This window comes from Mustela erminea, chromosome 11 (assembly GCF_009829155.1).
Source record: "Mustela erminea isolate mMusErm1 chromosome 11, mMusErm1.Pri, whole genome shotgun sequence".
NCBI lineage: Eukaryota > Metazoa > Chordata > Mammalia > Carnivora > Mustelidae > Mustela > Mustela erminea.
Genome location: NC_045624.1, coordinates 100,869,397 through 100,895,814, shown reverse-complemented (window position 1 = coordinate 100,895,814; position 26,418 = coordinate 100,869,397). Strand labels below are relative to the sequence as shown.

Sequence of the window (26,418 nt, the reverse complement as noted above, 5' to 3'; positions counted from 1 at the left end):
GATCTCCCTGATATGAGGAAGTGGTGATGCAACATGGGGGCTTAAGTGGGTAGGAGAAGAATCAATGAAACAAGATGGAATTGGGAGGGAGACAAACCATAAGTGACTCTTAATCTCACAAAACAAACTGAGGGTTGCTGGGGGGAGGGGGTTTGGGAGAAGGGGGTGGGATTATGGACATTGGGGAGGGTATGTGCTTTGGTGAGTGCTGTGAAGTGTGTAAACCTGGTGGTTCACAGACCTGTACCCCTGGGGATAAAAATATATGTTTATAAAAAATAAAAAATTAATTTAAAAAAATGTTAAAAAAAAACGATACAAAATATCAGTTTTTTGGGGGCAGTTCTTATTCTGATTGATTTCAGGAATAGAGAAAGAATTCTTTAATCACACAGAGGAGACAAAATAAGAAGGACGAATTTCAAGTTAGTGCCAAATTTCTTCTTACTAACACCGTGCTAGGCTATAATGGAGTAATTAATTTCAGTCAAATTTTCAAGAAAAGTTAGGTGGCACCCAATTTTATATCCACTCAAGCCACTGATATATAAACACAGGTTATCTAAACACCATGTATACAGGAAATACAGTGTTCATAAAACCTTTAAAAGAAAGCTACTTGACAATGAAATTAACTGATTAATAAAGAATTGTTACAACACAGTTAAAAACTGCGATCCCCTTAACCTATGGTAAGCATTTCATAATATGTAACTGTCAAATCACTATGTATCCACTTGGCATTATATATTGTACATCAACTATATTTTAATTAAAAAAGAAAGACAATCTGATTCTTTTCTCTGGTACACATTTCACAAAACTCTACATGTTTTCATTGTAACAAAGGAAAACAATATTTCATGATCTTTTTATTCTTATGAGATTACTGTGTACCCCAAAATTTGCTCACTTGAACTTGTATTTCTTTTAGGAAACAGGAAGAGAAAAAAGGCAAAAAAACTTGCCGTCTGTATTAGCTTGCAAGGGCTGCCATAACAATGTACCACAAACTGGATGACTTAAACAGAGATTAATTTTCTCACAATTCTGGAGGCTAGAAATCAGAAATCAAGATGTCAGCAAAGTTGGTTTCTTCTGACCTCTCTCCCTAACTTGTAGATGTCAGTCCTCTTTCTCTATCTTCACATAATCTTACTTCTGCACTTGTCTGTGTCCAAATTTCCTTTTAAGAATATCATTTTGAAATAGGGACCACCCTAATGACCTCCTTTTGACATAATTAATTCTTTAAAGACCTTATCTCCAAATACAATCACATTCTGAGGTACTGGGGGTAGGTGAATTTGGTGGGGACACAATCCAGCCTGTAATATTCTCCATGTCTCAATGAAAAGGAAGTGTGATTAGTTGTCATTCTGTTCCATTATTCTGTTCCATTATTAATCAAGGGGTCAGAACTCCTTGCCTTCTTTAAAAAAACAAGTTGGGGAGATTGGAAGGAAGACAGTGGGGAGTAAGGGTCCCTAGCTTCATCTAGTTCCTTGAATTCAGCTAGATAGCTATCAAATCATTCTGAGCACCTGTGAACTCAACCTGAGGTAATAGAAAAGAACTGCTGCAATTCTACAAATAGAAAATCAACCACTTTTTGCAAAGTAGGAGGTGTGGAGAAGTGAATCTGAGATGGTATGTGGAAAGATAAACCAAAGGGGAAGGGAGCCTCCATAGCTGGCTACTGGAGAGATACAGCACTGGAGGGCAAAACTGGAACTTTTAGAAGTCTCCTCCAGTGAGGGACATCCCTGCCCAAAAGGTGCTCAGGTGGTGAAGCAGGACAGAATCCTAGGTGGGACACTGTGGTCTCAGGATGCCCAGGGTCACAGAAAGAATGGGGGTACCTGAGTGCAGCAGAGTTCCCAAGCATTGGAGAGGGGAAGCCAGCTGCAATCAGTGAGCCAAGGAGTGGGCTTTCAGCTCAGTGTTGCCACAAACTGCAAACCGCAGCATGATCCAGTGACCGCTCTCTAAGCAGGGGCCCAGCAAGCAACAGAACCACAGCAAAGCCTCCTCCTTCCCAGGGCAGGGGGGTCAGTGTGGATATGGATGTGTACCACAGGAATCTTGGAGACTCGAGCTGCAGGGTATAAACTGTGGGAGTCTGCAAAGTTTGGAGATTAAAAATAGGGTCGGGTGCCTGAGATAAAAACATGTGGTCACAGGCTTGGTGAACACAGAGTGCAGACAGAAACCAGGGAGAAAAAAGTGACAGCTTTTCCTGAGGGTGCACTGCAGAGTCGGGGCTGAGATCATTCAGCTTTGGGGTTGGAGATCAGGGTGCTGCCATTTTAATTTTCATCCTCTAAAGCAGTGTGGGAAGTCTTCAGGGAACAAAAGCCACATAGAGCAATCCAGAGGGCTTACAATGAGCCCGGTCCCCTGGCAGGGGCGGTGCAACTCTGTTCAGCCAGAGACACCTGAGTGCAACAGGCCCCTCCTCCAGAAGAACAGCATGAACATCCAGCAAGTACCAAGTTTACCAATCACACAGAACTGATAGGGGAAAACAGTATATAGAATTCAAGGATTTTTCTCATGATTCTTCAGTCTTTCAGTTTAAAATTTCCTTTTCTTTTTTTCTTTTCAACTAGTTCCTTATTTTATTAATCATTTTTATGTCTATTTTTAATTTTCATTTCTACATTTACATTATATACATATACACATATTTATATATATATAGAGAGAGAGTCTTCATTTTTGGCTTCCTTTCACTGTAATCAGTTTCATTTTTGTATCTAATTAAGTTTTTCTTTACAATTTTGGGATCCAGTGTCTTCTACCAAACAGATCAAAATACACTCAGGACCTAATGTATCACCCTGTTCTGTCTACCTGTTTGATTATATTCTCTCTCTTTTTTTCTTTCTTTTTTGGCTTCTGATCTCTTCCGATTTGTCTACTGCATATTATTACGCTGGGGTTTATATTTTTGTATTTTGTTCCCTCATTCATCTATTCTTCTCTGGACGAAATAACAAGACAGAAAAATTCATCCCAGAAAAAAGAATAAGATGCAGTACTAACTGCCAGAGACTAGTAAAATGTTGGAGCTAGAATTCAGAATAATTATTAAAAAGATACTAGCTGGGCTTGGAAAAAGCATAGAAGACACTAGAGGATCCCTTTCTAGAATATAATCTAATCAGGCTGAAATAAAAAAGGGTATTATTGCGAAGCAAACAACAATGGAGGTGCAAACTGCTAGGATAAATGATGCAGGAGAGAAAATGGAAGGAACTCAAATTTGGAAGGAACTCAAATATTTGTAAGTGAAAGAGCATCCTGCTCAAGAATGAATGGATCAACCAGGAAATTAAAGGAGAACTTAAAAAATACATGGAAACTAATGAGAATGAAAACACATTTCAAAACTGCGATACAGCAAAGGTGGTCCTAAGAGGGAAGTACATGGCAATACAAGCCTCTCTCAAAAAATTTAGAAAAATCCCAAATACACAAGCTAACTTTACACCTAAAGGAGCTGGAGAAAGAACAGCAAATAAAGCCTAAGCCAAAAAGGAGAAGAGAAATAAGAAAGATTAGAGGACAAATCAATGAAATAGAAACCAGAAGAACAGTAGAACAGATCAATGAAACTAGAAGTTAATTCTTTGAAAGAATTAGTAAGATCAATAAACCCCTAATCAGACTTATCCAGAAGAAAAGAGAAAGGACCCAAATTAATAAGATCATGAACCAACACCAAGGAAATACAAAAAATTTTAAGAACACATTATGAGCAATTATATGCCAACAAATTAAGCATTCTGAAGAAATGGGTGCATTCCTGGGAACCTATAAACTACCAAAACTGACCCAAAAAGAAATAGAAAACTTCATCAGACCCATAACCAACAGAGAAATTGAAGCAGTAATAAAAAATCTCCCAAAAATAAGAGTTCAGATCTGGATGGCTTTGCAGGGGACCTCTACCAAACGTTTAAAGAACTAATACCTATTTTTCTGAAGCTGTTTCAAAAATAGAAATGGAAGTAAAACTCCCAAACTTATTCTATGAGGCAGCAGTAACCTGATCCCTAAACCAGACAAAGACCCCACAAAAAGGGAGAATTACAGACCAATATCCCTGATGGATGCCAGGATACTAGCCAAGAGGATTCAACAATACATTAAAATTCACCATGACCAGGTGAGATTTACTCCTGGGATTCTTGCAAGGGTGGTTCAACATTTGCAAATCAATCAATGTGACAGACCACATTAATAAAAGAAAAGAGCAAAAGAAAAGGAAAAGAGGGAGGGAGGAAGGAAGAAAACAAACTGAGGGTTGCTGGAGAAGAGGTAGATCATGGGTGGGGTAAGTGGGTGATGGGCATTAAAGAGGGCACTTGATGTAGTGAGTACTGGGTGTTATATGCTACTGATGAATCACTAAAACCTACCCCAAAATTAATAATACACTGTATGTTAACGAACATGAATATAAGTAAAACCAAAAATCAGAACAACAAAAAAATAATTGTAACAAAACTCATCAACAAAAAGTGAGACTAAAACTGGAAATAGTTTTCTTGGCAGCACTATATTACCAAAGGCAATTAATTATAAATATCTTCAAAGGTCTGAGGGAAAATATTTAAGTTGTTTAGAACTAAGTTTTTCATATGCAATAAAACTATTAATCAAGTGTGAGATTAGACTAAAGATATTTTGATCTCTTACACATTTTACTTAGGAAGTTATTGGTGATAAGTTGCAGCAAAATAAAAGAACCAAGCAAGTGAAAGATTTAGAATCTGGGAAACATTATCACTAACTCAAGGAACCAAAGGAAGAAAGATGTCAGGATGACGCTGTGTTTCAGGTCAAGAAAATACTTTGTACAGCAGTGAGAGGACCGAGGGCTCCAGAGGGAGGTGGGAGACTTGCAGAGGAGGGAAAATGCCATACATGTGACACTCCTGAGACACAGTGATAAAGGCAGACAATGTTAAGGAAAATAGAAATAAAAACATAAACACAAAATATACAGAAAGCTGATCAAAAAAGAAACGTAACTATAATACATTTCTTGGCTGGGAAGTCAGCAATATTTATTAGATTATAGTAATGTAAACACCATTTATTATTTTTTTAACTTTTAGAATATACCTATTTACAGAGCAAAAAATGACAACAGTAAATGCTATCAAGTCTGAAAATGTAAAAGTTCAAATGGTAAGGGCTGAGAGGTGATGGAAAGCAGCAGTCAAATAAAGACAAGCCTATAAATATCCACATCCTCAAAGTGGGGAGTTAAAAAGATACTGCCCACATTGTTAACAAAAAACAGAGGTGTGAACACACTATTTAAATGCACAAACATAGGACAAATAAAAATAGTAGTTTATACTAGGAGGATGAAAAAGGAAAAGCAGGAAGCATGTAGTGAGCTAAAGCATCATCTATCATAACAGAGGATCAATAGTATATTTAAGTAGGTAAACCTAGAAATAATTCCTATGATTTTGGGATTAGGAGAATTACCAGAAGAAACAGCTAAAATAAAAGTCAGGCTTCTAGATAATGGACCGGCAAGTCAGAGTGTTGAAGCCAAAAGCTGATGTTACTATTTACAAGTCTCTGTACCACTTGACTAAAATCCTTACTCCTTATTAGTTTAATAAAATGTTTGTGTGTGAGAGGCACTAAGGTTTATAGCTACAGAATATAGCAGGTATGAGTTTCAGACCATAAAACTAGAATATGAGACATTCATATTGTCTTTTTTGACAAATAAAAGTTAAACTGTTCCAAAGCCCCATCCTATAAGTTGCCAGAATTCAGCCTCAACTATTTACCAAGATTGTCTCACCAGGCCCTGAGTCATGCAAAGGCCCTGAGGGCTTATATAGTCTTGAACATTCAAAGAACCTCAGGTCTTCAGTCTGTGCTGGTTGTTAATGGTAAGTTCATTTTCTGACTCCTCTGTCCTTTAGAGGCCGAAAGCAGTAACCCCCTGCCCCTTGCATTTCATGAGTGCAAGCCCTCCCCCTTTTTTTTTTAGTAAAATAGAATACAATTATTATAAAATAATGCACGGCATGTAGTTTGAATAAGGCTAAATATTATTACTTGAAACTTGCTTCACACATTATATATTTTTATTTTATATATTATGTATTTTTTATTGACCCTAAACATTATCTCTTATTGACATTTATTCTATATGTCTTACTGCTACAGAACATTCAGATATTCAGTCTAGTTTGTAAATACAGTTTTGCAGCTGCTGGTTCTGATTATAGCTTAGTCTAGGTCTGATCATGTCAACATTAAGACCCATAATATTGACAGATAGCATTTAGAAAGGGTGAAAAAACTTTCTACTGTTAATAACCCTATTTATGCAGAAACTAACTCAGACAATCCAGATCAGGTTAAGGGAATAACTGACCAAAACACTGAAAAAGAAATACTTAGCAAGTGATTAATGTTTGGTATTTATTACTTCTGTTTTTAATATAATTTTTAATAATGACATATTTGACAGAAATGAATTATAAACCATTAAAAAGTGAGTCAGTGAGTCCACATTGTAATACATAGATTAGTAAGTTAAATAATTAAATACATACATACGTACATGGAGAATGGAAGTCTACTTCCGGTAGAATTCTGAAGGCCAATCATAAATGTGATGGGAGTGCTGGAATGTCCTCATTTGTAAAAGGAGAGTAGATAAGAGGATCTTGTACGCTAACATTTGCTAACAAATGCTAACATTTTTTTTCCAAGTTTAGCTGCTGAAGTTTGTCTGTAAAGACTCAAACTTATTATTGCTGAACAATAATACATTGGGGAGACACTACTATGTAATAAAAATTGGGAATGGTCAGCATGTAGTTCTTTAAATATACAGCATATAAATACATGTATATATATACACACACACACACACACCCACACACACTACACATTCATATATATACTCTCAAGTCCCCCTCCCTTTTTTTTTCATTAAGGACCCTGTGGTATAATACAAAAATATGTATGTTTGGTCTTTGTCCCTGGTTCTTGGCACAGAGTTCCTAAAACTCTTGAAATTTCTTGTGATAGGGGTGTCTTTTGTTATTTATAAGTAATCTCTTTTGACCACCCTTGAATTTAGGCCAATGAGGTGACTTTGGGCAGGCCCCCAAGTGGCTTCAGGATGGGGACCGATGACTGAAAGACAACTAGAATTAGATAGAGAATTCTTCTGGGCCAGAAGAGGCTGGAAATTAAATCTAATCACCAATAGCTACCGATCTAATCAACCATATGTACATAAATGATGCCTCAACAAAAACCCCTATGTGATGGGGTTCAGGGAGCTTCCCTGTTGGGGAGCACATCAATGTGTTGGAAGGGAGACACACCTAGAGAGGAAGCTCTTCATCCTCTTCCCTGCTCCCCCCCACTCATACCTTGTCCTATACATCCCTTCCATCTGGCTGTTTGAGTTGTATCTTTTCCAATAAAGATAAAAGTAGAGCACTTCCCTAAGTCGTGTCATTTCTTGTGAATTGTCAAATCTGAAGGGCGTAGATTTTGTGAGAATCCCCACATTTGTGATTGGCTGAGCAATAGTGTGGACTGTCTGGGGACCCGACTTGTAACTGGCATCTGAAATGAGGGCCATCATGTGGGACTGAGCCCTTTAACTTGTGTGGTCTGACTCTAACACCAGGGAGAGAGTGTAAGAATTGAAATAAATAGTTGGACATTCAGTTGGTGTCACAGAATTGGTGAACTGATATGGAAAAACACACACTTGGCATCAGAAGAAAAACACTGCAGACCCAATGAGTGCTCTTGAACTAAAGGCCAGCTTTGGTGGGGTGTGGACCTTTACAGATACCTCAGAGTCCTCTCTGAATAAACTAGATCACAGAAAAGCACTTTAGAAATCATCTTCCCCAATTTCTTCAGAGACTAAACAGGTAAAATGTGCAATTTTAAAAAAAATTTTTAAATTTTTAAAAATTATTTAAGTTATTTCTACACCCAATGTGGGGCTCAAACTTACAACCCCAAGATCAAGAGTCTCATGCTCTACCAAATGAGCCAGCCAGCCCCCCACAAAGTTCACCATTTTAAAAAGTCTCGAGATAGCAACTTCACACCTTACTACAAAGAACTAACCATGCCATTTTCTATCGTCCGCTGTGCTTGTACTTCTTTCTACCCTAAGAAGACTAGGGAAGTGGTCAGAATAAATTGTTACTGATAGGACTTTTTGCAACCCCTTTACACAGTCAGGGTTGAGATGACTCACTTTCTTCTTGCTTAAGAAAGCACACTTTCTGGGGTGCCTGGGTGGCTCAGCCGTTAAGCGTCTGCCTTTGGGTCATGTCATAATCCGAGACTCCCTGCTCCACAGGGAGCCAGCTTCCTCCTCTCCCTCTGCCTCATGCTCTGCTTGTGCTCGCTCTCTGTCAAATAAATAAAATATTAAGGAAAGATAGAAAGATAGAAAGCAAGCAAGTGCACCTTCTTATTGCCAGTACCTAGCCAACTTCTTAACATATAGTAGGGAATCAGTTCACTAATTCAACCTAAACACCCCTAGCCTTTGGTAAATGTCAGTTCCTTGCATTCTGGGTTAGGAAACAGACAATGTGAGAAATTATTTTAACGTGACCGTGGGCAAGCTGTCAGGACAACAGACAGTGCCATATGAAGATTATTAGAACTCCAGCTTGTACCAATTGGAGGAAGGCTAGCTATATAGAGCTTCAGGGCCTCTTGCCTCTGAGGAGGTGGAAGGATCAGAGAAAAAACAAGATTTAACATTAGAATACCTATGTTCTAGGCACTGTGCCCACTTCACTCACCGGTATTTCCTGACCTTAGGGAATTCAACACTGAAAGCTGGGCATTAATATACCCATTCTGAGGATCAGCAGACTGCAGTTCAAAATGGTTAAGGAAACTTAACCTAAGGTGACATGTTCTACGACTGCCCTGGGCACTATTGGTGCGACAACTACTGTTCTTCCCTGAGAGGACAAAGCTTTGATACTGGTTCAGCTTATTGTGACTTACTGTGACCAGTGGCCTGACATATTTTCACTTGGTTCTATGCTCCTGACCTTCCAAAAACACATAATTTATTTCATGTCCATAGAGTTTAGCCTTCAAAGCCCTTTCGCTTCTATAGGGGTAATATTCTTACTACGGGGAAGGGCAGAGACTTTTATGCTCATTACACTTAGAATAATGCCAGAAGAGTTGAAAGAACTGGCCAGTTTTCCTGGTCCTCTAATCTAGGTTTTTGTTTGGTTTGCAAGGCCTCGAAAACATTCTAGAAGAGTGCTACTCTGGCCAACCATCTGCTCCAACTCGAAGTCCTTTCTTGCAAGGCTGGCTAGCTCACAGTCAAGACTGCAGGTGGCCCCCCGAATGCCATGTGTGGCTCTTAAAGCAGGGGAACAAACCTTATAAATTGTACTGATACTAATCACATCTTTAAGAAGCAAAAACAAAAAAACCAAAAACATAAACTACATTGCCATACAGAGACACAAGAGGGAATCCTCAATCATTAATGAAGAAAGAAACTATTTTCCATATAGGCCATAGGTAGGGCGGGGAAAAAGGCACAGAATTGCTACTGTTCCAAGTTGAAAAGCTAAGGAGTACGTAGTTTAAGACCATGGTACAGGCATATATATAAAGAAAACAAACACACATATATGTATATGTGTTCTTATATCAAAAAACCAGTAACACACACTATACATATGTGTATATTAATTTTCTGATACTAGGTTGCTCTGACCAAGTAAGGATTTGCTTTGGGCACTGTACTAGGCAGGTGATTTAAATTATTATGATCTTTGTTGCCCTTACAAGTAAGAAACTATTAAATCTGCGATGTATACAATACTTTTTTCCTTCACTTAGTAAGCAGTGGTTACTACATGTAGACACTGCCCTAGGCGCTTGGGATTTGCCATTAAATTAGACAAAATGTCTCTCTCCTGGAACTTTTTTAGTGGGGCAGACAACAAAGAAAAAATATCCAGGTGTGGTGGTGTGGTGGCAGTGGAGGGGTGAGAAGTAAATTGTAGATATTATTTTGGAGAATACATTACTTGTCACAGGGTTATTGTGAGGACCAACTGAGAAGGAATAGCTGGAAAACTGTAAGGCCTTATTTGTGTATTATTAATCCTATAAAGCATATACTCCAACCTCTATTAGTCTGTCAACGTTTGTGATAATATTCATTTAGAAATTCAACAAGTGTTTTGTAGGAGAATGCAGATAGATTTTTAGTAATTTGTAATTAGTCAATCAACTGATGTCCTCTTTCAGTGACACATTTTATAATAAGACATTCCAGGAGCCCACAAACCACACTATTAAGCAAGGTTGATCAGGAGCTGAAAACACATGGGGGAGACAAGCAAATACATGACTGTGTGAGTGGCTATGGAATGAGAAGGGTGTAGGTAGAATAAGTGTCAGGAAAATGAGACAACTGCATCCAAATAATCTTGAAAATCTATCCAGAAAAGACCTTCTCTAGCAAAATTATGACCAACGTGTAACATAAGAGGTAGAATTCAGCTCATTTTAAACACTTTCAGTTCATTTACTTTCTGACATAAGGTTCTCCCTCAAACAAAAAAACAAAATGGTGCTTCCTGCACTCAGGTTAAATTAAACACCCTTCATTCCAAGTAGAACATTCTTAACAAATGAGACAAATGGCCCAAGGGCAGATTTTGGGGTAAAACACCACTTGTAAGCAGTGACAAAGTAACTGGAACTGGAACCAGGCTTTATTTCTTACTCTTCCATCAGGGCTCAGGGCGGTCTGTGATGTGTACTTTTGTTGACTTTTTGTGGTTAGAGTTTAGTCTAGTGGACTAGATGGCCAAAGCCACTTCCTTTAAGGCATAGGTTTCATGGAAATGGCAGAACTACCATAAAAAGGGCATTCTTTTATTTTGGTATAGGTATTTAAACAACACAAAGCCTCAGCAACTCTTGGGGTGCTTGGCAGGCTATCAGTAGAGCACGTGACTCTGATCTTGGGCTTGTAAGCAAAAAGTCCCACACTGGGTGTAAAGATTACTTAAAATCTTAAAAAAAAAAAAGCACAACTACTAAGAACTTTAAAAACTTGCTACTCCAAAGTGTGGTCCATGTATCAGCAGCCATTAGCAGGCAAAAAGAAATGAATATTCTCAGACCCACCCAGACCTACTCAATCAATCTCTAGGGGTAGAACCCAAGGAGCTGTATCTTAAAATAACTCTCAAAGATGATTCTTATACTTGCTAAAGTTTGAGAAGTACTGTTTTATAACACAAATGCGCTAGCTCTTAGATACATTGGTATGGTTAATTAAAAAAATCTATTTTATTTATTTTTCCTACCTAAGAGTCAATTAAGTGTGAAGGTTACTCTGGTCTATCACCAGTTATTGGTCAGCCCTCATTTTATATGTATAAATATAAAATATGTAATACTTTACCTACCCATGCGTCAAGAACCAGCAAATCAGCAAAATAAAAAATAGCAAAATACATGTTATAAATAGGGACTCATAATTACCTTATATTAAGAAAATACTTGTGTCTAGAATTATCTAAGAAGATAAACACATTTGCCAGAGGCAAAGGAAGTCTACATTTTAGAATAATTTCTATCATAATTTCTATGTGTATATGTGCACGTGTATATGTACATATCTAAGCATCTGTGCACACATACACATACATGTGCTTACACACATGTCCACACACACACATTTTTGCCTTTAAGGAGCTTAGCATCTATAAAATGGGGCCATATGGATGCCCTATGATTAAAGTTCCAAGGCTATATTTTTATTTCCTTGAAGACCGCCATTCATTTAAAACTGAAGTACTTAGCATTTCAAAAACAGGCAGAAAATCAGTTACTATCAATATGAGAACAGACTTTCCTCTCTGCACTGGATTCCAAAACTGAGGAACACTTCAACCATACCAGTAAGACTCCAGACTACCTTATTCATGAAGAATCAGGACATTCATCAGACATAGTTATATTATTTTCAGATGTAGGATATACTAATTCAACAATTCTCAGTGTTGCTAACCAATTTATTATAAACATACTGGAACTTTGGAAATAAAGTTCAGTAATTAAACACTGAATAAACAGACTAAATCACCGCCCCTACCCTGCCAAAGGGGAATAAACTATCTCTCCTGTTTATTACTTTTTTTTTTTTAAGGGAAAAGAAGGCCATTTTTCATCTCACATTCAATTATCAGTGAATTTTTCACATAATTCAGAATGCTAATGTTTCTGCTCTCTCACTCTGAAGTTTTAACCTTTATTTCATGAAGCACCTAAACATCTACAGGAGCTCCACCTGCCTGTTCAGACAAAACTCCTACCCTACCCTCAAACTCTTTGATTACCTTTACCAACATTACTTGCTCTGTTTCTTTTCCCATGATACGAAAATGTTTATGAGAGGGGGTGCTCAGAAAGTGCAGTATTTCATTTTAATTTCTCCTATAAAGCAAAATATGAAGGACAGAAGGAAGGAGGGGAAAATAACCCATGATATCCTATCAAATTTGTTTAATATCTATGATGGAAAAAAGTTAGGTTTGTTTATTTTGAAACTGTTTTAATTTACAAATACAAAACACCCTGGAAGACAAAAATGAAAGAAAAACACAAAACACATAGGCAAATTTTTACTCCATGAGCTTCTCAAATCCTCACTTATTCACCAATCCCCAAGATGGAAAAAGTCTCCTAAAAAGGTGTTCAGCCACCACTGCAAAAGAAAGAAAAATGGTCCATCTCAGTGTATAGAACATTTTAATAACAATAATTATTTGAAATACAGTTTCTATAATTTTATGGAACTATAATCAGTTATTTGAGAACCCTAAGAGAGCATAAAGGAGAAGAACTGTACTTTGAAATCTCAGAATGGGAAAGATCCTTAGAGATGATGTGGCTTCTGCATAGGCTTATCTTAAAAACTCTGAATCCTCTTTGGGTAATGTGTTTTATGGTCTTATTTAGTAAGTCTTATTTAAGTCTTCTCTTTCTAAACAGGATGGAAAATATGAATTACATATAGGACAGTTAGTTGATTAAGTTTTTCGATTTGATATACAATCAACCGGCTGAAAATAAAGACTAAAACTAGCTCAACCATTCCCAACTACGATCACTAAAAACAGGGGTTTAATCATAATGAAAACAAAAATCACCTTTTCTACAAAAGAACTTCTAAACTTCAAAAGCCTAAACACTGTAACAGTCTGCTGAGATATACATTTCAGTATCGTTTAATAATTTTTTTAAAGTAGGCTCCACACCCAGTATGCGGCTTGAACTCACCACCCTTGAGATCAAGTGGCAAGCTCCACCAGTCAGGGTATGTACAATCTCTGACTGGTAATGGTAAATGATATTGTGTGTTTGCCATGGAAACAATTAATAGAAAGGAAACTGAATACTTGTTTCAAAACCCTCTTGGGAACAACCCAACTGATCTCAATCCAAAAGCGTGCGCACTAAGAGTGTCTGTCCTAAACAGTATTTTAGGCCACAACTTAGGTAATGAAATAAAAGATTCTCTAGTACAAAACTAGGATAAATAACCATGTTGGACAGAATAAAAACTCAAAAATTTTCCCTAAGGGAATCTAGGAAATAGGAATTTAACAAGGATAATGTTCCATTCTTAAACTTAAAACAAACCATCCCAACTGTTTAAACCCAGGATAAAGGAAATTTATTGTAGCAGTTATTTGTGAGAAACTGTCTGAGGATTTTAGCCAAGAGCAAGAAAACATCTGTAGCATGCATTCAATCCAAAATACTGGATTTTAGAAGGACTGATGAAATGCGAACTGGAGCATGAAGTAAGGAATGTGACTCAGAATACAAGTGTTCAATGGCGAGCTGGCTCTTAATAAGGGTTAAAAATATAGGCTCCTGGGTCAGTCAGCCTGGGTTTTATTTCTTTATTTTTATTTATTTTTAAAAATATTTTATTAAGTCAGTCTGGGTTTTATATGCTGCTTTACCACTTACCAGCCAAGACTTAGGTACCTACTTTTCATGCCTCAGTTTCTTCATCTATAAAATGAAAATAGTTGTGCTAGGCTCACAGAAGTGTCGTGAGGATTAAAGGAGTTGACCAAAGCAGGAACAGTCCCTGGCACACTTGCCCAATAAATGTTAGAGATCATTATAACCACCATGACCATTAGAAAAAGATAAAGAACTGTAAGCTGTTCACTTATTTCAACAAACACTTATTCACTGCTTTTCATGGGTACAGGAGAGTACACTGGACTAGGTTCTGCTGGATACACACACACTACAGAATACATATATACACTCACATATGCATTTACATATATTAACATCTTAACATATATTAACATTTTGAGTGTGTGTGTGTATGTAAATATCTACAACAGGATTCCCTCAGAGCTCGTAATCTAAGGTGAAAGACAGGCCCTATCAAGGATACAAGGCAGACAGTAACGTCTGGCAAGACAGAGTTAAAAAGACAGTTTTAAGTGAAGGCTGGGGAAAAAATGTAAAAAGCACTCATATAACAAAATACTGAAAGAGACAAACACTTGTTATTCCAAAGGGTAAAACTAAGAAAAATGAGGGATGTTTACAGGAAACAAGTTCCACATCAATTGAAAACAGTAACTGTATCCATTAAACCTGTGTGACACTGGAATGGGAAGCAGGAGGCACTGAGCTCTGTGGAAAAGAAGGGACTTCACAGAAACCCACTCCACCCCTTCTGTTTACTGATGAGGTTAAGTATAGCCCAGGGATGCAGAGTGTTTCTACCTGAGTATTCTCTGCATGCTTCCAGCATTCTAGCGTGGGTATTCCTCACAAGTAATATCGCAGAGATTTCTGAAGTGATGGAGTAGATTGAGACCTGATCCTTTCCACGTCTAACTTTCACTGATCCTAAAGTCTCTCTTTGCAGAACTTCTGTTTAATAACTTATGCTTAATAACTACAACGACCTACTTAAAAAATCCACCTGACAGTATCATTCAGTCACTTGTCATTTAGAAGACAAATTCCACAAGTATCTAGAGTAAAGCATCTAGGACTTAAAAAAATTTATAGTATACAAAGCATTTGTTTTCCCCTTAGATTTTACTTATTAGAGAGAGAGAGAGAGCGCACAAGTAGGCAGAGCAGCAGAGGGAGAGGGAGAAGCAGACTCCACGCTGAGCAGAGGAGTCCGATGAGGGACTCAATCCCAGGACCCCGGGATCATGACCCAAGCCAAAGACAGCCGCTTAACTCGCTGAGCCACCCAGGCGCCCCTACAAAACATTTCTAAGTAACTGTTCCAAACCTCTCTATCCCCTTGAATAAGCCTAGTAAGTATCACTACCTCTAAATGACAGATAAAGCTCAGATTAAATAAATATAAGAATCCTAGAACAAGTAAGTATTGCAACTCATAGTAAGTCTTTACATCAAACTAAAATGCCTAGAACTGGGATGCCTGGGTGGCTCAGGTCATGATCCCAGGGTCCTGCTTCACCCTCTGCCTGCTGCTCCCCCTGCTTGTGTGCGCTCTCTGACAAATAAAATCTTTAAGGATAAATAAATAAATAAAATGCCTAAACATGAACTATTCTAATTGCTCACTGCCATTAAGTTTCTTCATAACTTATAATCAATTGGAAAAGAAAAGCTTTTAGAAAAGAATAAAGTGATCTCAGTGCTTCTCAACGTTTTCTTCTCCTCTCTAATACACTGAAAGTTAAGAAACCCTCCATTAGTACAGTGGTTCATGACAGTCACAACAACTTCCATTTCCATTCTTATTCCTACCCAAATTCTTTTTTAGGGTTTTACACGACTTAAGTCATTAATTTTTCCTATAATCCAAGTAAGAGCTCTTAGCCTTATGGAATAAACTGGGCACAGAGAAGCTAAGTACCTTGCCCAAGTTCATGACATCTGTTAAGTAAAAAGAAAAGAGGATTTGAAGCTACAACATCTGGTCTAGTCTGAACTCAATCAAAGTAGTGATTTTCAGACAGGAAGCATTTCTTCTGCACCTTAAAAACCAACCAGTTACTATACAGCATAAAGAAGATTTAAATTTGACTACTGGCTCTATCACTTGCTTTATCACATACCGAGGGCTTTTAACCCACTTCCTTGACCCTTTAAAATTTTACTTATTAAAAAAAACTGTGCCTATTTCAGAGTTGCTACAAAGACTGCAGAACATATAAAAGCACTCCTAACTATCAGGTACTCAAAAAGTACCAGTAGACTCTAGCAGCATTAAAAATTCAAAAGACATCTCTATGTATCAACAAAACAGGAGGCTGTCAACTCAAAATGATTTCAGTTCTTTTTAAAGACTTATTTGAGAGGGAGAGCGCGCACAAGCAAGCGCATGTGAATGGGGGAGGGACAGAGGGCCAAAGAATCTCCAGCAGACCCCCCAAGAGGAGCCTGATGCAGAGCTCAATCTCACAACCCTGGATCATGACCTAAGCCAAAATTAAGAGTCAGACACTTAACCATCTGAGCCACCCAGGTGCCCTTCAATTTGTGTTCTATCCTAGATATTGTCTATTTCAAAAAGTTTACTTACACAATGATGTTATTAATAGGGATATGGATCAATTTCACAAAGAAGCCAATGAATCCCATTATAGCAAATCCTATTGCTGTTGCCATGGCAATCTTCTGGAATTCTGGATTTAAAAACACAAAATTTAGATTATTTTTTGCACTGTCATTGCAAGTATAGGAGAGAAAACTAACAGTGACATAAATAAACTTAGTGCTATACATTACTCCTGATAGTAAATCTATCATTTTAAATTAAACAAAGCATGCTATTAAGAAATAAATTGTTTGACAGATCTTTAAATTTTCATATTTTATTGATATTTAAGGACACAGAAATAAAGTGGCTGCCCATGCTAGTGAATCCAACAACAGGCAGCAAAATAGTCTATCTTAGTAGCAAATGAACAGAATACCAAAAAAAAAAAAAAAAAAAAAAAAGAAACATGAATAAAAGAAATACACAGTAGTTTTTAAAAGTTGTTATACTGTTAAAATAAATAAAGTTGTTATACTGTTAAAAGTATTAATTACAGAAACACAGAACATGATTTTTTTTTAAATAAACAATACATCTGTCGTCTTTGATAACATAATGAAGCCCGAAATAAAGCCTGAGAAAGCAAACTGGGCTGGGCACAACCCTGTGTTAAAGTTTCAGACCTTGGTAATGCATCCATTTAATGTTATTTCCGCGGGGAAGCTCCCCCCGCCCTCCTGACTTGGTTAGTCCCATTATGTCCTGTCCAAACTCCTATTTCTCCTCTAAAGGAATTACCACAGCTGGAATTGAAGTGGTAACTGCCATTCATGACCGTCTTCCCGCAAAGATTCTAAACTCCTTCAGAGCAAGGGCGATTCTCTATGACATGTTTTCTGTGTTATACTACATCCACACTAAAACCTAATATATTCTCTATTACATTCCCAGCTCCTAACTTCAGGCGCACTCAAATGAAGAAAGGTAAACAAATTCTGGCACACCTTTTAACAGATAAATCATGATAACCAAGAATTTAACTTCCAAGGCTGGCAAAAACTATACTACTGATTTCATGTTAAGGTTTTGTTTAGGGGAAGAAGTGGGAAGGGGGCAGTGGCAGCACAGGGACGACTCCCAAAGAGTTTCCGGAGTGGAAATGTGGAAGAGGCTAACAACTCTAAAGTCACTGATTATGACTAAGGCAAACCTAACATGGGAATGAAGACCGTAACCACCTTTCACTACACGAAAATGCATAGAACAGAAAGATCTGTAAAGTGTAAAAAAGTGCATAAAATCTAGGAAGAAATGACAGTATTAAAAAGCAGTAAGATGAAAATAACGCAACAATTATTAAACTGCAAGATATTAATCAAGGAAAAGACCTAGAAAATGCAAAGAGTTAATCTTTCCTCCCATTTTAAAGCTGTCACCTTTTCTATCAGGTTTAGTGCATCTTTTCACCAGCCGAATGGAGTCCTTCACAAACTGCCGACTCGGCTCAACGAACTGCATTACCTGATCCATGATGCCTGTTTAAACGAAACAGAAGAGTAAAAAAACACTCACTGGTGTCCCTTATCACAAAGTAAGTACTTGCTCAGTTACACCAAAATGGAGAGGAGAGCAGCCACGAGTTCCTGTCTGAGACGAGTCAATTCCATCTTATAAAACAAAACAAAAAAATACAGATTCCAGCCTAAACTGACATACTTACGCTTGTTTTCTTAGTATTTCACTGAAGTTTATTCTTCAAACCCAGTGGGCTTAAACTTTATCGCTGTCCTGAAAGAAGCTAAGGGGTCTTTCTTCGGGGCGGGGGGTGGCCCTCACAATGCACAAACCCGGCACTCACTTCCAGGGGAGGGGATCTAGTGACACACTACGATCTCTCCATCTAGTCTACACCCATCCTCCCACTAGAGCCCGCAGGAGTGGGAGGGCCAGGGCTGAGCGTAGCTCTTGCGAGACAGGACGCTACGCACAAATCCCCAAAGCCAAGTCCGCGGGGAACTCCGGCCGCAGCCATCCACTCCGGCTGGAGCACAGAACACACTGGCGGCCCCCAACAGAGTACGAGTGGCACACAAAGGCGGCCCTGCGCAAACAGCCAAGAAGCCAAAGCCTGGGCCAGGTCTTTAAGCGCTGAAGGACCAGAGGCCATCAGAGCCACTCTGCTTTGCGCCCTGGGGACGCCGCCGGCTTGGGGCTTTGCTTCCACAGAAACCGTACTAGGAAGGAAGTGTGCGGGCAGCGGAAAGCGCCGGACCTCGGTCTCCGACCGGAGCAACCGGCCCTTCTTACCGCCAGCCCCTAAGAGCCTCCCGGCGACACCCTCCGCCTCACCCACGCCCGCTGCCGCCGCCTGTCACAAAGGCTTCAGCCCAAGCCCACCAGGAGACACAGCCTCACCTGTCAGCCAACACCTCACACGCCAGCGACACGTAGCACAAAAGCTGACTGAACCAGGGCACCGGAACCGGAAGCCGAGTCTCTGCCCTCTAGCCCGCCCACCCTTCCGTTCATTGGTTCTTTACGCGGAGACCCTGTGCGCAGGCGCAGCTTGCAGTACAGCTGGGACACCCATCCCGGAAGAGGTACGCTGCGGCGCTTGATGACGTGCCACTCTTGTAGGGTTTGGTTTTTTTCTGCAGCGTGAGTGTGGAGTATATGGTTTTGTTCCCTAAATCCTCGGTGTCCCACCAGCCAGATATCACCCTTTTCGCATTCACATAGCAAGACCGCCTGCGGCCTTGCGCCGTGCCTGCTCTATTAGAAACGAGCTGGGTAAATCTCTGCTAATTAGATTCCATTTGATCGGATGGTGTCTGATATGCTTGTTTTCAGCGGTTCATCTTGTTCTCATACCTCCTGACCATCCATCCTTTTTATATGTATTTAATTTTAGGGATCAAAATGAAGTTTACGAGTAACACAATCACGTTATGACCGACCTCGCTCGGAATGGTTTCCAACCCCTAGACCTGGCCCCCTTGTGGTATCAGTCTTGGGACTATATCTAGAATTGAGTCCTTCATTAGGGATACCCTAGGTTCGGTTTGGAGAAAGGGTTATAATGTATATATGTGTATGTTACCTGACATGCTTTGGTGAGACTATTATGAATTCAGATATTTGGTGGTAACAGGTGAGCTTGTGATTTTTAGAGTGACTCATTCCTTGAATAATTATTTGAAAGCCTGTAGGTAATTATTTATTAAGCAAGTATAAGACCCTCGTGGAGTCTTGGAGTTTGCAGTGGAAGGAGAGAGAGTTTGTATAAATGCTACATAGCAAATAAAAGGGGGGTGTTGGGAAGAGAGAGAGAGAGGGGGGAAAAATGGTGGGATAAAGAGAGGATTCCCTTAGATGTCCCCTATAAGGACTTTTCGGAGATGACATATGGGCTGCAGTCCTAGGGATGAGGAATTATTCAGAATTTAAAAATGACTCTTAGGTCTATTCAGAATTTTAAAATGGCCCTTAGGACCAAAACAAAATATCCCTATCAACTTCGAAATGTGTATAGACCACCTGCAATACAGTGTATGGGCTTCTGACCTCTAAGCCATTGAATCAGAATATCTAAGTGGTATAGTACTAAGAAGGCAACTACTAAAAATAAGTAAGTAAATAGTTCTGGAATGATAATAGTCTTTCAGCTAATCATGCATTAGAATGGCATTCAAGGAAATAATACAGTTCATCCAAAAGGACACAGGGAAGGAAGAACAGAGAAAAACAAAAAAGCAAAGCAGTAAAAAAAAAAAAAACCCAAATAATAAAGCAGGAGAACAAATATAACCACATTTATAATTGTATGTCATCTAAATGTAATGTTTGTGTTTAAAAATGCCCCTCAAACACAAGTCAAAGTGCATTTAAAATCCAAAGATTTGGCTATATGCTAATTGATGGATGCAATCTAAATATAAAGGCACAGGTTGTGAGTAAATAAATGGAAATGGAAACTCTGAGAAGACTGTCAGAATTTAGTACCAGAGTTTCTTGATAGCAGGTAATATTAGATCATGTTGATTTTAACAAAGGGAATTACTGGAGGTAAAAAGCATTGCATAATGATAAAAGGTCAATTCATCAGGAACTTGTATCAGTCATAAATTTGTGTTATCTTCAAATGACATGAGACAAAAATTAAGAAAAAGACATTTGCAAACAAGCAGGAGATTTTAACTATTTCTTTCAGCACTTATGAAATTAGAAAAGAAAAATCAGTAAAGAAATTGAAGATCTGAACATGATCAACTACCTTGACTTAACTAAGTTATAAATGGAACAGTACTCCCCCAAACTGCATGTACCTTCTCTTCAAGTGCATATGGTACTTCTCCAAGAGAGAACATACTGGGTCATAAAACAAGTCTTAACTATAAATAAAGATTCAAAATCATGCATTGTTTTCTCCATTACAGAATTAAATCTGTAGCAACCAGATAACCAGATAAATCCAAGTGTTGAGAAATTAAATAACATCCTTCTAAGTAAATCATGGGTCAAAGAAGAAATCACAAGGGAAATTTGAACATAACTTGAACTCAATGATAATGAGACCATAGTGTATCAAATCTAAAGATCCTACTACAGACCCACAAGAATGGTTAGAAAGGTTGATGACATCAAATCTGGGCATAAATAGAAATCAGTAAAAGCTCTTATTGTTGGTAGGAGTTTAAGATGAAGCAATCTTTTTGGAAGAGGTTTGATGGTTTGTTATAAAACTAAGCACACAACACCCTGTTACCTCATAATTCCAATTTTAAGTATTTACTGAAGATGTATGAAAATATATTTACCTAAAGACTTACAGAAGAACATAGCAGGTTTATTTGTAATAGTCAAAAAACCTAAAGTGATTCAGGGGTCCGTCAAAAGAAGAGAAGATAGGATGATGTATCAAAGTGTTGAATTACTATATTGTATACCTGACACTAACCTAACACTGTATGTTAACTAACTGGAATTATAATAAAAAGTTTAAAAAAAGGAGAACAGATAAACAAAAAGGTGTATTTCCACAATTAAATGCTACTACACAATTTAGAAAAAAATGTTTATCTACAGCAATACTGATGAATATCAAAAACATGAATGAAAGAAGTCTCTGGGAAAGAGTGCATACTTTGCAATTCTGTTTTTAAGAAGAAAAAGGCAAGGCAGAGTTAAGGCCTGGTGAAAACAGTGTGTGGAAGTAAGGACTGAGGAGAGTAAGGAAACTCGGGTAAAAATATGTAACTTGACAAGGGTTAGGGTTTCACAGGTGTCTTAGTTCAGACTGCATAACAAAATACCATAAACTGGATGACTTAAACCATGAATATTTATTTCTCACAGTTCTGGAGGATTGAAGTCCCAGATTAGGGTGCCAGCATGGTTGGGTTCTTGGTAGAGTACCTCTTCCCTATCCTTTGTATTCTCTGTGTATCCTCTCTTTGTATCCTTATATGGCTGAGAGAGTGCTAGTCCTTCTCCTTATATGGGTACTAATCCCTTCATTGGGCTCCACCCTTAGTACCTAAGTACCTCCCAAAGCCCCGCCTCCATCACAGAATGTGTCTGGGGAGTTCAAACATTCAGTCCATAGTAACAGGCATATGCAGTTCTTACAGCTCATCAAATAGTACTCTTAAGGTCTCTGCATTCTACTTTATGAAAAATTTGCCTCAGAAACTAAAGCACTATAAACAAATATTGAATTCTAGTTAAACAGGAGTGAAGTATACAATTATTTGCAGTTTACTTAGGTAAAAAAGTGGATTCATGGTTTGGTAGAGGAATGGATAGGTAAGTGATAAAGCAGATATAGGGAACTGTTACTTGTAGACTCTCGGTTGTGGTGGTGGGGGTGTTCAGTGAACAGTTTGTATGTATGAAATTTTTTTGTAATATGGGGGAAAGTCAAGTTTTAAAAAAGTCAAGTTTTTGGTCTGACAACTAATGATGAATATAAATTGAAGTATATGTGGTAAAAATTTTAAATTGCCCCTTAATTTAAAAACATCAGTGAAATACTAATGGTGTCATTTGAGATAAGCTAAATTAATGCTCTCTTTAGATTCCTGAATCTCTGCCTGAAGGAAGAAAAAGTTTAAAACCCTGTATAGATAGAGAATTTTTTAAAACATCATATTTAAGTAATAAGACCTCTGCTTAGGTTAATGATTTTTTTTTACCCAGAGGTTTTGTCTTTTGTTTCTTAAAGTAGGAAAATATAATCTTTAATTGCAAATGGAATATATGATATTTTTAACATTTATTTTATTTACAAGCAAGATATCTTTGCTTTTATTTTTTATTTTTATTTATTTATTTATTTATTTTACATATTTTAGTTATTTATTTGACAGAGAGCACGCAAGTAGGCAGAGCAGCAGGCAGAGGGAGAGGCAGAAGCGCTCTCCACTGAAAAGAGAGCCTGACCTGGTGCTCAATCCCAGGACCCTGGGGTCATGACCTCAGCCAAAGGAAAGTGCTTAACCAACTGAGCCACCCAGGCACCTCTCTCTTTGCTTATTTGAAGGAGAGTTAAAAATCACATCTCTACATCTTCCTTTTATAGACTTTCAAAGTGGGTATTGAAAACATATAACTGGAGTTCTTATTGCATAATTTAAGAAGTTCTATTTTTTTCGTACAAAATAATATTGTACCATATGATATGATATATATATATTTGTTTAGGTAAAGGCTAATTCCAGTTTGCTAATGTTTACATTTTATTACCATTGACAGTTCTTACTAGTTTACATTTTCAAACTTTAAAGTTCTTTTTTTTTTTCTTTAAGGTAATAAGCTATTTCATGAAGGGTTAGTAAAACTCTACCATATCCTGGGTTTTGGGGACCTTCCCACCTTAGAACAAATCCCTAGGAAGTTATGCCTCACAATCCAAGTGGGGGAAAAAATCCCCTGCTGGTTTGGCTCTGCACATAGAGACAAATGCTAGGTACAGATCTCACCATTTTGAAGCTGATGTCACAACAGCTGTCCTTGACTTGTGTCAATTCTGATGTTCTCTTATTTGTTTCCTTCAACTAGACTTACTTACATATTTCTGTTCCCTTATCTATTGATTCCTCTGAAACATCCTGCCCCTCTGTATTGTCCCAAACTCTCTATTTCCTTTTACTAGGCTTCCTTTAAATCCCTCTTGGGAATTTATGTTTTATTTCCCCTTTAAGACAAATAGTGATTTTATAAAGTAAGCACCACACAACAAAAAGGTAGGGAGCAGGGAGGATCTGTGAAGAACCAAGGACCCCACCTGTCTTTTTGTTGTATATTACCTAATGTAAGTATCAGAAACTGGGAAGAGCTACTTTTTTTTTTTTTTTTTTTGCATTTTGTATCAACTTTGAGGAGAATTTTTCATTTCATTTTATTTTTTTAAATTTATTTTTTATTTATTTTTGGCATAACAGTATTCATTATTTTTTCACCACACCCAGTGCTCCATGCAATCCATGCCCTCTATAATACCCACGACCTGGTACCCCAACCTCCCACCCACCCTCCAATTCAGACCCCTCAGATTGTTTTTTAGAGTCGATAGTCTCTCATGGTTCACCTCTCCTTCCAATTTTCCCCAACTCCCTTCTCTTCTCTAACTCCCCATGTCCTCCATGCTATTTGTTATGCTCCACAAATAAGTGAAACCATATGATAATTGACTCTCTCTGCTTGACTGATTTCACTCAGCATAATCTCTTCCAGTCCCGTCCATGTTGCTACAAAAGTTGGGTATTCGTCCTTTCTGATGGAGGCATAATACTCCATAGTGTATGTGGACCACATCTTCCTTATCCATTCGTCCGTTGAAGGGCATCTTGGTTCTTTCCACAGTTTGGAGCTACATTTTTTTAAAGGGAGAAGCTGATGCTTAGTAAGTTTAATAGACCTACACTTCAAGTAATGCAAAATCATGAATGTGTTACAAGAACTCCAGAAAAAATTAAAAATTGCACATAGAAACAAAGTGTCTTTGGGGCAAAAACATTTTAGAGCTCAATATGATGACGTCAAATACAGTTTTTAAAGTACTGTAAAGAAGTTATTGTATCTTAATTCCCCATAAACATAATAACTAGAGTAGGGCAGTGAAAATGTCGTGAGAGTTTTAGATGGCATATACATTACCAGCAACCCTGCATTGTCAGTTCTAAGAAACAGTTCTTGTTACTTCTTTACAGCACTTGGCATCATCAGCTACTTCCTTTTGGAACTATCTGCTACCTTTGCTTTAGGATAATTAAAAACAAAAACAAAAAATTACTTTCCTGACCATTTCCGAGTCTCCTTCAGAGACTTTATTTCCTACACTGGTCCTGTATGATCAAGTTAGGCTACTAAACAACTTTTGGTTTAACACTGTTTATTCCTTGCCCAGACCCAGTCTAAGGTGGACTTGAGGTCTGTTTTACACAGTCATTTAGCATGTCAGGCTCCTAAAAATTGTGTAGTGCTGCCAATTTCTAGGGCCTTGGAATCTTCTGGTCCCTCTTTGCCTCCAGACAAGAGATGAAGGAAGAGAAAGAAGGTGGAAGCTTGAGTGAGAGTTTAGAAGCCTGAAAATAGCATCCGTCACTTTCCCCTAAATCTTATTGACCAGAACTCACCAGTTGTAGGAAACAGTTTCATTGTGTGCCGGAGGAAGAAGGAGACATTAGTATAACTGAATAATCAGCCAGTTCTCAGCATTTTCTTGGATATTTATATTCTTAAAAGTTCCATTCTCAAACTGTTTTTGCATTTTAGATTTTTCAGTTGATTCTTAGGGTGTTGACTACTATGAGTAGATTACTGACAAGTCTATATATCTGATCAAGGTCTTTTTAGAAATCAATTAATTTTTTTTTAATTTGTCTTTTATTTATTTATTTTTTTAATAAACATATATTTTTATCCCCAGGGGTACAGGTCTGTGAATTGCCAGGTTTACACACTTCACAGCACTCAACAAAGCACATACCCTCCCCAATGTCCATAACCCCACCCCCCTTCTCCCAACCCCCCTCCCCCCAGCAACCTTCATTTGTTTTGTGAGATTAAGAGTCACTTATGGTTTGTCTTCCTCCCAGTCCCATCTTGTTTCATTTATTCTTCTCCTACCCACATAAGCCCCCATGTTGCATCACCACTTCCTCAATTAATTTTTTAAAGTAATCTCAACAACCAGCATGTGGCTCAGACAGCCCTGGGAGGGAAAGAGTTACGTGTAACTTCACCAACTGAGCCATGTGGGCACCCCATGGTCTCGTTAAAGGAAAAAAACAAGGTAGAGAAAAATGTGTACAATTTGTCACAACTCACCTAAGAAATTTTAATAATATCTTCACACATATAATGTTTTTATAAAGATTTTAAAATACATTAATTTAAAGAAGAGGAGGAAAAGTGCTTAGGTGCACACGAGGGGGTGGCGGAGGGCCAAGCAGACTCAACACTGACCTGAGCCAAAACCGAGAGTCAGATGAGCAACTGACTGCACCACCCACATGCCCCATATTTAATTTTTTTAATGAAAAGATGAAATTTTAAAATTATATGATTACCCGTAGTGTAGAGAGAATAAGAATAGAAGCGAAACCTATTTGAATATATCTCATTTAGTAGATTTGATTTTGGAACTGTGAATATTTTACATGATTACTTTTAAAGTCTTAATCTGTTGAGAGTAAACTTTTGAAATACAGAGCAGCTGTTGTAAGTGATTTTAGAGCTGTAATCTCTGTGATAGAAGGATAAATTAAAAAGCATAAGCTTAAAGAGTTTTTGGTAATATTTTTGGTAGG

The 26,418-nt window shown here is 37.9% G+C and overlaps 1 protein-coding gene across 1 annotated transcript; it reads right to left on the bottom strand.

Moving 5' to 3' along the window:
• Positions 1-12,585: 12,585 nt before the first annotated feature.
• On the bottom strand, positions 12,586-19,150 carry SEC61G (SEC61 translocon subunit gamma). The gene is given in 5 exon segments (XM_032305201.1): positions 12,586-12,802; positions 16,649-16,751; positions 18,043-18,141; positions 19,022-19,081; positions 19,084-19,150. Coding segments are annotated over 5 exon segments (324 nt in total). The 5' UTR covers positions 19,136-19,150; the 3' UTR covers positions 12,586-12,792.
• Between the last annotated feature and the right edge of the window lie 7,268 nt (positions 19,151-26,418).